At 41.3% G+C, this 13555-nt stretch overlaps 1 protein-coding gene across 1 annotated transcript in view; it reads right to left on the bottom strand.

Moving 5' to 3' along the window:
- The window catches only part of LOC126354371 (E3 ubiquitin-protein ligase rnf146), a 52225-nt gene extending 39330 nt beyond the window's left edge, over positions 1-12895 (bottom strand). The window contains exons 1-2 of the mRNA XM_050003958.1: positions 12573-12895; positions 12248-12496 (exon numbers count right to left, since the gene is read on the bottom strand). Coding sequence (XP_049859915.1) covers positions 12248-12496; positions 12573-12684 — 361 coding nt within the window. The 5' untranslated portion in view covers positions 12685-12895. The remainder of the gene's footprint in view (positions 1-12247; positions 12497-12572) is intronic.
- Positions 12896-13555: the final 660 nt, after the last annotated feature.

The raw sequence follows: 13555 nt of genomic DNA, 5'->3' as shown, positions 1-13555 counted from the left end.
ATCAATCAGTGCAGCTAATACAATCTGGGGTACAGCACCATCTGGAGGAAGATACATATCGCTGACAGTTATTTCCTGTGTCGTCCTTATTCTGACAGCCACAGCTTCAAGAGCTACAGACTGACTTTAGGACATAAACGCAAACTCCACCTGAGACTCAATTATAGTCACAATGGTTCCTGTAATATCCCTTAGAGCCGCAGAGGGCAGGGGTCCACATTACCGGGAACCAGGTTTCCCGGAGGGCAATGCAGAAAGCAGGTGTAAAGTTTAACAGTTGCCATAGCTCAGCCAGGCGATGAAAAAACAGCCGCCACTCCACTGGAGGATGATGTCATCCTTCCACTGGGAAGACATGGAACATTCAATTAGGTAGTTTACACCTCAGGGTCACCTGCTGCCACCTGCCTGAGCAGTCTATATCCATTGTGTCTGAGGGTCTGGTGAGATATAGGTTCTCAGCGGACACCAGAATCTCCACCTCATCCGCAGACACAGAGCTTGTAGATAGCAGTGGTGTAGTGCCATTATTGGCCTTCGGGATATTCTTTTTGCATTTCTCCTGCTGCTCCTTGGGTTTCCCTGGCTGGGAGGACTTCACTGATTCAGTCTCTGGGACTGAGAATGAGCGTGAAACCCTACAACCAGCTGCTTTTGGGCTCTTCAGCCACTGGCGGGTGTCATCTCTCCCACTACCAGAAACCTGGGAATGGAGTGATCCAAGGGAACCCTTCCTAGCGAGAGGAGCCGAAGAAGACTTACGCTTTTCTGATGCAGCTGTGGGGACTGATATGCCCGATGGTTGGGGGGGGAGGGGGGAGGAGGAGGGAGGGGGTGGTTTGCTCCAGAAGTAGGTGGAGCAGGACCAATAGAGAGGGAAGTGCCCCCCCCCCCCCCCCCCCTCCATCAAGGGGGCAAGAGTAGTCTTCCGGCTCTGAGAGGTGAGTGGCATTGGCAGAGTTGATGGGGCTAGAACTGTTGTTGCAGTGGTGTAAGATGATGTCATATGTACAGGACGTAAGCATTCAAATTTCCTCTTAACCTCAAATTTCCTCTTAGGTCAGGTGGTCCAGTGCCTTTTACTCCATGATTTTCCTTTCTTTCTGGAGAATTCTGCAGACAGGAGAGCAATTGATAGAGATGGGAGGTGGGGCATATGGAGTATTGGGATGTGATGGGTGTCCGCAATCTCGACATGTGATGCTGGAAATACATCGGGAAGATATATGATATATGGCTGAACTTTCAGCACTTGAAGCTCTGCATTTGGTGAGGGATACAGGACTTTACATCACTGCGGTACACCATCACCTAGACCTTCTCGGGTACTGAATCACCCTCGAAGGCCAAGATGAAGGCACCAGTGGCAACCCGATTATCCCTCGGACCCTAGTGGACATGCCAAACAAAATGGACACCTCGCCGCTCTAAATTGGCACGCAGCTCATCGTCAGACTGCAAAAGAAGGTCCCTGTGAAATATGGTACCTTGGACCATATTTAAGCTCTTATGGGGTGTGATGGTTACAGAAACATCCCCCAGCTTGTCATAAGTGAGTAACGCCCATGACTGGGTGGAGGATGCTGTTTTGGTCAAGACTGGCCCAGAGATCACTTTGGAAAAGCCCTCTACCTCCCCAAACTTACCCTCTAAATGCTCAACAAAAAACTGAGGCTTCTTCATCAGCTCTTGAACATACAAGGTACCGGAGCAAATAAGAGCCATTGCCACCCTTAGCCTGACGTTCCTCCCATAGTGTGGTCAGGGAGGGGAATGATTTGGGGTCATACTTTTGTGTGTTGAATTGAGCCCGTGAACGCTTGGAGACTGCTGGTGTTCGACCACCAGCAAGAGATAATGTACTACGCTTCATTGCGTGTCATCTGTCCAGACGCCAACCACTCCAACCAGGGACCATCCAAATGGTCACCACCCAGCTGCAGAAAAGGCCACCTGGCAGGATGGCCATTTCCGGGAGTCCCTACGCCCCAGGGTGACGGGCATCAGAGGGCTACAACCAACAGAGTACATGGCGGCCCCACCGCAACGGACTGGCTACCATGCTGGATATCAGGTGCAACCAAGCAAATAAGTCCATTATCACCATCAGCATAGAAAATGATACTGCACAGTTGATGCACCCGGAAGGGTGACCTCGTCCAACAGTTGGAGAATGGCCAGAAGTGCAGATCCACGTCAACGAAGGATACGATAGGTCTCAGTGCATGATGGACATGATGCGCCCTTCCCCAGGTGGCTCGCTCTTCGGAAAAATTTTGAAAAATGGGGGTCAAACCCTACAGAGGACCATTACATAAATGCCGAAATGAGTGAGACTCCTTTCAGTCGCCTCTTACAACAGGCAGGGATACCTTGGGTCTATTCTAACACCCAGACCCGCAGGGGGGGCCAGAGATTGGGATTCATGTGGCATTGTTCTGGATGTCTTGTCCGAAAATGACCTTGAGCAGATAGAGAACCAACTTGTGAAGATAACATCTCAGACCTCCTGGCAACAAACAGACCTGAACGTATCGAATCAGTTAATGTAGAGGAATGTGTCAGTGAACATAAGGCTGTGACAGCACCTATGCAGACGGGTCCTACAAGGAATGTTAAGAAAGGTAGGAAGATATATTTGTTTGGCAAGGGTGATAGCATACAAATTTCAGAATATTTCAGCAGTCAGCATCAAATATTCGGGGATGAGGACGAAGATGTGGAGAACAAATGGAAAAAATTCAAAGGCATCATTCAATACACCCTAGACAAGTATGTTCCGAGTACGGTTTTAAGGGTTGGGAAAGATCCACCCTGGTTTAATAGCCATGTTAGAAAAGCACTACATAAACAAAGAGCACTTCATCTCAGATTCAAGAGAAGTAAAACCCTACTTGACAAACAAAATCTGAATGAATCAAAAATGAGTGAAAGGAGAGAAGTCTTCAATGATTCTGAAAGTAAGATGTTATCAACCGACAAAACCTTAAGAGATGTTGGTCGTATGCAAAATCAGTAAGTGGGTCAAAATCATCTATTCATTCTCTCTGTGACCACACCGAGACCGAAACAGATGATAACAGAGAGAAGGCTGAAAAACGGAATTTGGTCTTCTGAAGTAGTTTCACTGTGGAAGATCGTAACACTGTCCCGACTTTCAATCACCGTACGAACATCAAAATGGCAGATACTGAGATTGTCGATAGCGGAACTGGAAAGCAGCTACTATCGATTAGTAGTGGAAAGGTGTCAGGACCAGATGAGATACCTACAAAATTGTATAAATATTATGCGAACGAACTTGCTGCCCTTCTAGCAGTAATTTATCATAGATCGCTTGAGCAATGAAAGGTACCTAATGACTGGAAAAAAGTGCATGTCATTTCCTTTTTTAAGAAAGACCGTAAGACAGATCCACATGATTATAGACCTATAAGTCAATCTGTTGTGGAATTATGGAACATGTTTTTTGCTCAACAATTATGACATTTTTGGAAAATGAACATTTCCTCTACAAAAATCATCAAGGATTTCACAAACAGAGATCCTCCAAAACTCAGCTCACTCTGCTCCTCCACGAGATCCACAGCACAGTGGACAACAGCACTCAGGAGGTTGATGCCAAGTTCCTTGGTTTCAGTAAGGCATTTGACACCGTGCTGCAATGCCGTTTAATGAAAAAATATGAGCTTATGGAGTATCAGAGCAGACTTGTGACTGGATTCAAGACTTCTTGCAGATAGAACTCAACACATTGCTCTCAATGGAACAAAATGGACGGCTGTAAAGATAATATCTGAAGTACCACAGGAAGTGTGATAAGACCGTTGCCGTTTACAATATATATAAATGATCTAGTAGACAGCATCGGTTGCTTTTAAGGCTATTTGCAGATGATGCAGTTGTCTGTAGTAAAGTAGGAATGCCAGAAGATAGTAAGAACTTGCAGAATGAACTGCAGAGAATTGATGAATGGTGCAGGCTCTGGCAGTTGACCCTGAACGTAAATAAATGTAACACACTGCATGTATCAGGAAAAAAAATCCACAACTGTACAGCTACACTATTGATGAAAAAAAGCTGGAGACAGTGTCTGCTATAAAATATCTCAGTGTAACTATCCAGGGCGACCTTAAGTGGAATGACCACATAAAACAGAGAGGAGGAAAAGCAGATACCAGACTCAGATTCATTGGTAAAATCTTAAGGAAATGTAGCTCACCCACGAAAGAAGTGGCTTATAAGGCACTTGTTCGCCCAATTCTTGAGTATTGTTCATCTATCTGGTATCCCTATTAGGTAGGACTGATAGAGGATATAGAGAAGAGCAGCATATTTAAGTGGCGAAAGAGCTTTACGGAGATGTCAAACAAACTCCACTGGCAGATGTTAGAAGAGAGGCATTGTGCATCACGGAGACATTTACTACTGAAATTTCGGGACAGCAATTTTCAGGAGGAGTAGGACAACATATTACATCCCCCCACAAACATCTTGTGCATTGGCCACAAGAAGAAAATTCGGGAAATTAGAGCCAATACAGAGGCTTGACCACTATAGGTCAACTGAAGAATATGGTGCTAGCACTAGTGAAGATGACAAAAGGCAAAAAATGTAAAATTTGTAACCTGTACTTCAGTTGACCAATATAGCTCTACTGAAGGATATGATACTAGTGCTAGGGAAGGCGAAAAAAGTGACAAAAATAAAATTTTTGTCCTGTACTTCAGTTGACCTATATGGATCAACTGAAGAATAGGATACAACCTTCATAATTCAGCTGAGTTACAAGATGCCAGTATTATGTATGTTGCATTTTTTGCTTACTACTAGTATACAATTCTTGAATTGACCTACATAGTGCAGGATACAAATCAGCTGCAGAGGAAATAGCAATTGGAACGACTGACCATCAGACAAAGGTATAATTCAAAATGTGTATACCAATGATTTAAAGTTACCACAAGCAACAGAAAGCATACACAAAATGTATCTCTCAATAATACATTCATTTATTTTAATTTTGAATATGACACTTTGCCACAGAAGATAACTAATTTATTACCTATAGTTCGAAAATAAACAAACTAATATCTATGACTAAAAATGATGTCACTGGTCCAAGCTGACGAGTTGGACCCCATTTTTCAGTTGACCCCTTGTTTGCTGTGTCTTATTTGTAGAATGAAGGCTTTCACGACCGGGTGACATGGCTGTTGATACACTTTTCGGGGTATGAGGTCGTGGTCCAAGAACTTTTCTGCTCCTTACGTTTCGTCCAGGACTGCGCTGGACTTCCTCAGAGGTGCTGCTCCGCTGAGTCTTGCCGACTGCAAGGTGTCAGGACCAGGAGTCTTGCAAGTCGGCAAGACTCAGCGGAGCAGCACCTCTGAGGAAGTCCAGCGCAGTCCTGGACGAAACGTAAGGAGCAGAAAAGTTCTTGGACCACGACCTCATATCCCGGAAAGTATATCAACAGCTGTGTCTTATTTATTCACATCGTGGGTTCAATTCTACAGCAAGATAGAAATTCTTCTACTTTTTTTAATTTTATTTTCTCAGGACAACGAAGACAAGTTGCACCATAAATATATTTTTTTAGTACCCTAAAAGAATCAAGACGTGAGGAAAAAAAAGGCCATTTATTTAAAATTATGTCTAGTCCATCAATATAGTTAATGCAGTGTTTACTATGAAGTTCCAATGCATCTAAGGTAGTATATAGCTGTTCAATATAAATCCACTTTTTCATTGTTTATTACTTCATAAACATCTGAGATTTCGAGGTCCTGTTACTTATGTGTGTTAATTTACAACAATAAGTATTTTTTAAAATTTCTCATTTGGAGGCAAATGAGTCATACGATCACATTGCTGATGGGGTTCCATGGTTTCATCTGGGCTGCAACAGAATGAATCACAAGTATTTGTGTGTACATACTTTTTGTGAGAGAGCCTCTACATATCCATGGACATAAACTTATTACTACTTCGCAGACTGAGGCACTAATGAAGTTATCTTCCATCAGTTATGGAAATGTTATAAAACATATGCAAATTCTTTTATGATCAGTCTCTTTGACAACATGTATATCATGTAATGGTGTATGTATAGCATCTAAAATGTATTACTCACAATAAGAGTGGCGGTCAAAAAGTTTCTAGCCTGAGATAGTTACTGTAATGTCTCGTACAAACATCACCACCTACTTTTATGGTGACCCTGTTTGGGGGACGCATGTCAAATTTGGTGGCTCCAGCTTTGTTAGTTTTGCCACTAGGATGTGTTGTGTACTGTAGTGTAAGCAAACTGGTGAATATCGAGAGAATCAAGAACTGTGCTGTGATTGAATTTCTTCATTTGAAGGGAGTGATGCCCATGGAAATTGTGGAGGACATGCGGAACACACTCTTATACAACAGTGAAAAACTGAGTGTCCAACTTCAAACGTGGAAGAACGAGTGTGGAAGATGCGACAAGGAACAGAAGGCCTGTCACCATTGTCACTGATGAAACAGTGACTGCAATACCCAACACAATTTTGCAGGATCATCAAACAACTTTGCAGCACATTGAAACCACACTTGGAATCTCCCGTGGGTGTGTTCATGACATTGTTGCAGGTATTTCGGGAATGCGGAAAGTTTCATTTTAGTGGGTCCTGAAAGACTTAAATGCAGATCAGAGACAGGAGCGTGTGCAGTGTTGTGAAGAAATTGTCCACCAACTTGATGCAGATGACGATGGGTTTCTTGCAAGGTATGTGACAATGGATGGGACGTGGGTTCACCACTTTCAAGCTGAGACAAAACAAAACAATGGAAACATCCTTCATCTCCATGAAAAAAATTCTGGGAGCAAAAAGCAGCTGGTAAGGCAATGGCATCAGTCTTCTAGGATCCATAAGGGGTAATTATAGTGGATTACTTGCAAAAGAGCATAACTATCAATGCATCATACTACTGCACACTCCTGTGCCATTTGAGAAGAGATAGAGAAAGAAAAAAAAAGTGTGCAGAAAATTGGTGCACAGAGTTCTTTTGCATCAGCACAACGCAACGGTGCACAAAGACCTCGCAACACTGGAAACTCCAGATGACTGTGGTTTTGAATTGTTACATCATCAATATTCTCCAATTTGACTCCATCAGACTTTATTTTCCCAAACCTAAAAAAAAGACCTCAAAGGATGACAATTTTACAATGATGACGCAGTGATTAATGCTGTGAACACTTGGACTCGAAATCAAAGACCTTTTATTTGAATGGTTTGCAGAAGTAATCTGAGTGTGGTCGCAAGTGTATTAGTGTAGACGTGTATTATATTGAAAAATAAATTGGCATTATGAAATTTCTGTCATTCTTTATTTGTTAGGCTAATAAGTTTCTCCCCCCATGAACCACCACCCTTGCCAAGTAGGGGTGGGATGGCTCGAGTGCCTCAATGATGTGGAAAGCCATATGACCACAATGAAGGGGTGTCTATGCAGAGGCCAGACTAACTCATGGCTCCTGAAGAGGGGCAGCAACCTTTCCCGCAGTTGCAGCTGTAACAATTCAAACAGAAAGCTGCACTGGCCTCGCTAAAATGACATTCTGTAGTTTCCCCTTACTTTCAGCTGTCTGCAGTACCAACACAGCAAAGCTATGTAACAAGTCCAAATTGTTACAGCTCCAACTGCTGAAAAAGTTGCTGCCCCTCTCCAGAAACCATGAGTTAGTCTGGTCTCTGCACATCCACAATTACTTCTCCTTTGAAGGCACCACCTACAAACAAATCCGGGGTATGGCAATAGGCACACATGGAACTATCCTATGCCAACCTATTTTGGGCAATCAAGCAGAATCCTTCCTAACCATCCAGAATCCTAAACCCTGGTTCAGACTGACTGATGACATCTTTATGATCTATCAACATCCCTCCAGAACCTCAACACCTTCTCCCTCATTCGCTTCACCTGGTCCTCCTGAACAAAACAAGCCACCTTTCTCGATGTTGACTTCTATCATAAAGATGGCTACATCAGTACCTCTGTCCATTTCAAACCTACTGATGACCAGCAATATCTCCACTTTGATAGCAGCCACCCACTCCCTTCGATACAGCCTAGCCACCGGTGGCCATCACAACAGTCACTCTTGCAATTACATTCCCAACCTTGTACAGAAGCAAATCTTATTGCTCCAGTCACCCACTACCTCCCAATATCCTACTGACTGGGTATGAAGAGCATTCCTCTCATGACTCATTACCACCCAGGACTGCAGCAACTGAATCATTCTCCATCAGGGTTTCGACTATCTCTTATCAAGCCCTGAAATGAAGCAAGTGTCAGATTTAATTAACCAGAGGTTCTGGCTGCAATTCTTTAGTTCTGGGTTCTCAGAAAAATATAATTTCCACTCTTTAACTCAGTGGTATAGGGCTGATTTTGGGTCATCATTTGCTTCTTCTGCTTCCCGAAATGTTTTAACTTTACAGTATTTACATAATCATGCACAAGCCTTGACACATCATTTATAATGTAACAGCAATGTGGACACTGCTTAATGCATACGGTGTCCCATTCGAAAGGGGTCCCACAAACGTGTAGCATGTGTAATTTGTACATCTGACATGGCAACACTGCACTTTACATCATCATTTAACGCAAAAGTGTTTCTGCACATTGCTGAGGCAGGAGCTCAGTGTTCATGTTTAGTGACAATGTTGAAGAGCGTATGTTTCTTGAGAAACAATATTGGATTACTGGTTCCATTAACACGTCAGCAAATGTTTGTCGAATGGTTTGGTGACTAGTATATACTATCTAAATGCCGCATACAAAAGACAGTGAACAAAATGGAGAGCATTGGAATAGGATCTTCGTGGTGGGGTGTAGTCACTATTATTGGCAGAAAAGTGACAGACATGAAACAATGGTTGTTGGCTTCTCTTGCAAAGTATGTTCAACTTTTATCTCAGGAATATTGAGTATCACAGTGCTGCAAAGAAAGCCAGCATGTATCCATACAGGTTTACAGTTGTTCAGGAACTGAATGACAATGACAAACACATTAAATTTCAGCAATTTATTGCTCAGACTACAGGAATATTGCAATACACATGGTTTAGTGATGAGGCATGGATCCACCTCTCTGGCTATGTTTACTCTCAGAATCAACTTTTGCGGTTTAATGAAAATTCACATGCACTGGTCTAGTAACTGCTGGATTCAGAGACTGGTGTGTTCTGTGCAATATCGCAGCGTTGCATCATTGGTTTTTTTGAGTCTACTGTGGCTAGTACAGTTGACATCAAAATGTTCCTGGCATTTGTGAACAAGCTGGACATTGAGAAACTTCACCTTTGGCTGGTACCAACATGACAGTGCTATATGCCACACGTCTTGAGTTGAACCAGTTTTCCCGGAAGAATGATTTCAAAAGAAATGTGGCCCCAAGTCACCTGATTTAACATCACCTGACTTTTTTTCTCTGGTATGGCCTAAAAGGCAAGATCTACAGGAACCAACCTAGCAACATGGAGGACTTACGAGAGAACATAATCTGCCAAGTACTGACACCAGAGGTTCTGGCTGCAATGTTTGAGAATCTACAGTATTGCGTTCAATTGTGTTTAGAAGTTGAGGGTGGTCACTTCCAGCACATTTTGTGATTCATCTTTATTTCCCCGTGACCAAGGTATGGCATGTTAATTTCATTTCATTCCCTGATTTTTATGTAAAGCCTTTAAGGGTAATTTAAGCAAATGTTTGTTTGTGGGGTATCTTTCAAGTGGGACACCCTGTAAGTCCTTGACAATTTCCAAAATCTGATACAGAATATGATAATCATATCATTTTACAATCTCAACTCACTATCTGTACCCAATTACCCACTTTGTAATTTTTATTGGATAAACGTAAACTTGCAATGGTTCTCATTTATCTAGAAATTAAGTAATTCCATTATTATAATCTCACTTGGGACTCATAAAATAATTTAGTGGACCATAAATATGTTTACCTTACCAACAGACAAAAGTACAATTTTCTTTCTTCAGAAATCTGGAGCTGACAAACTGGTAGATACACCAACATAAAATGCTCTAAAATTAAAAACAAAAAAAAAAAAAAAAAGAGAGGGAAGTGATGTCACAATAAAAAATGGCGGCTGCAAGCAATTCTGCCTACAATTACACCTAATGTCTCAAAAAACTGCTGTTCCAATTAGCCCTAGCAATACCAACATTACCCTAGATAGCTTTGCTGTTTGGATGGCAAAATACTGATGCTCAAAGCAGACACTTTATAAAACCCTGACAGGCTACAGCATAGTAAGCATTTTAAAAAATGAGGAATTTGTTAACATTGAATGTAAAACATCAGTAAGTCTTACGTGAATGATTTGTCTGGAGTGTAGCCTTGAAAGGAAGTGAAAGGGCTACAATATGCTGTTCAAACAGGAAGAGCATAGAAGCTTCTGAAATAGCTTTCTATCGAAGAATTGTGGTTTTTCACATAACTAATGAGAAAGTGCTGAACTGAACTGCAGATAAAAGAAAGAAATTTATTGCAGGACTTGAATCAAAGAAGGGATTGGTTGATGGGACACACTCTGAAATTTGAAGGAATTGTCAACTTGGTAAAGGAGGGAAAAGTGGGGTAAAAAATTGTAGAGGGCGATCAAAGCTTGAATACAGCACGGAGAGTGACATTAAACCAATCTTTGGAATGGAGACCACAAAAACATAATTGCACATTGTTGGTTTGGTAATGGGTCAAATGCTTTTTGGAGGTCAAGATCAACTGCACCCACATGAAGGTGCTGATCCATGGCATTCAGGATTTTACACAAGAAAAATTACAACAGAGTTTCTATGACCAACACTTTCGAAATTCACACTGGTTGGCATAGTTCATTCAGTTTGAGATACCTAATTATGTCTGAGCTCAGATTATGTTCTAGAATTATATAACAGATGGATGTCAATGAGATTGAACAGTAGTTTTGTGGATCACTGCTGCTTCCCTTCCTTTTGAGGGATGTGATTTGTCCTTCTTCCCACCACTGGGCACAGTTTTTTATTTGAGGGTTTCACTGTATATTACAATGAAAATGAGAGCTAACTCAGCTGCAAATTCCATATGGAATGTGACAGCGATTCCTCAGAACCTGCAACCCTTATTGATGTTCAAAACTATGTTTAAATGTTGGGTCGGCTGTTTCCACACATCAGCTTTGGACAATGACGTAACAATGCTACAATGTGTGATGACAAATTTGTGCTAACAGATACATAAAACACTGAAAATATACATTTTGTTTTGGAATGCAGCATAGTTAAGATGTCTACCTTAAGTTGGAACACAACACTTTGATTCTGTATTGGTGAAGCCAACACGTGATGCAATGCACAACTCTAATACTTGCTATGGCACACATTTTCTGCATAATGGATTCTGGTGACCATTCAAGACTGTTTTGATGGCACCATGGACAAAGCAGACAGACGGTATTGTCAGACTAAGTATTTTTGAAGGTCAAACACATTAAGATTTGAAAATATCGGACGACTTGGAGAATATGTAACTATGTAATAACACATGTGAAGACTGTCCTGACACATTTGTTGATTTCACAAAACTCCCAACCAACCCATCACCTTATAATGTAAAATGGACTTCGGGCTATGCTTTACTGCACACACACACACACACACACCAGTGTGTCAGTGCAAATTTATAAAAGATTTACAAGATTTACAGTAAAGAACGTAACATAAAACATTATTCCTCTTCAACGGATAGCATCTCCAGTTTGTCTATACAGCTCTAATAAACACAGCGGTCTAAGCCACCACACACAAGAAATAACTGACATATATTCAACGAAACATACAATTTATTTTTAATAAACGGATAAATACATAAAAAAAGCATTTCAGACATCATAGCACATCTTACGACGTACTTCAACGAATGGACCGATGGGGTTGGCGCGTTTCAGTAGACTTGGAATGGTTTTCTTGTGTGCGTCTGATGTGAATATTTTACTTTCATTCTTATAGGTTTTATTAAATTCCTTTTAGTTGTATGAATCTAAGACAATCTTTGTGTTACCGAAGCATTTCAAAAGACGAGACTGCAATTTAAGACCGTGTATTATCCTCCTCTATCGCGTGTTTGTATGGAATGTTAATTACTATCCATCAGTATTCAGTGACAGTGAAAATTGATGTCAAACACCTAAACCATTACTCACCATTCCTTCCTTCATAAAACCACTGGTACCCATCATCGAAGCTAACAGCCTCCTTTTCTAGTCCACTGACTTCGACAAGCTGAGGTTTTTCCAAATAATCTGGTGGAATTTCCTGACGGCACATTGCACATTTTCTGCTCTGATTGGCAACACCCTTTACACATAGGAAGCAGAAGATATGTCCACAAGGAAGCTGGGCGGGGTGTATACACGTTTGGAGACAAACTGCACATTCTGGAATCTGTGGGCCTGAAATCGACAGCAAATAAAAATTAGTATCTACTTACTTACCAATTTCGTAGAAAGTAGAACACAAAGTCGTTACCTTCAAATACTTGTTCTTTATTTCCAGTTCCTGCTGCGTGCTCTTCTTTGTCCTCTTCTTTCGCTGACATCTTTATTTTATTTAGCTCGGCAGACGTGCCACCCTCAGCCATTTTCAGTTTATGACTAGCTAGATCGCATGAGCACCACCTTCAGGACACCCACGTGTTTACAATTTAACAGCTACACCCCTTAACACGAAACGACAATAACATTTGTTTTCATAATAACCCGTTGAGTTTCACCTTTCACTCGAACGAAAACATAACACCAAAAGTCAGAGATATTACATCACAACATAACGGATCTTATTATTAATTATTTACTGTGACTTTAGGTCCGAAGGCCATATAGCCTTCTCCCAGTTTTGGAGATTTACGGAGTGATGTCGCATTGATCAATGAATATCATAATTAGTTTAAAACTGCGATATCATTTTGATGGAATTGAGTTGGCAGAGTAGTTGGAAATGGTTGATCACATCGTATTAGTTGCTGTATGAAACTGATTTACTGATTTGCGTACAGTTAACATTTATAAAATGTGTGACTGATATTCCCTACTATTATTTCGTCACATTCACAGTAAGAGTTATCTCGAACTTGTATTCGGAGAAGATGGCTAGCGAACGATCCATGATTAAATCTGAAGTATGAAGTATGTGGAACTGGGGCTTCGAGGGAATGTCTGGGTGTATTTGACCATAATATTTACCTTTGATATGTATTAGTAGATGATATTCGTCTCGCCATTCATGTCTTATTCTTCTGTATAATGTAGTCTACAGGTCTGATGGCGGTAATAAGATGTTTTTAACCCCTTGTTAGTCGCGTATGTATCTGTGAGATACGTGGGCCAAATTTTGTTCATTATTACAGCAATAAATAAAAGTAAGTGCTTGCCAACCCAGGACTCTTGCATCATATCTTTGTATTTGTGGCACAGAAGTTTCAACCCTATTTCGACGATGTTGAGGTCTCAAAC

The sequence above is a fragment of the Schistocerca gregaria genome, chromosome 3, assembly GCF_023897955.1.
Source record: "Schistocerca gregaria isolate iqSchGreg1 chromosome 3, iqSchGreg1.2, whole genome shotgun sequence".
NCBI lineage: Eukaryota > Metazoa > Arthropoda > Insecta > Orthoptera > Acrididae > Schistocerca > Schistocerca gregaria.
This window is presented reverse-complemented; position numbering and strand designations above follow the sequence as displayed.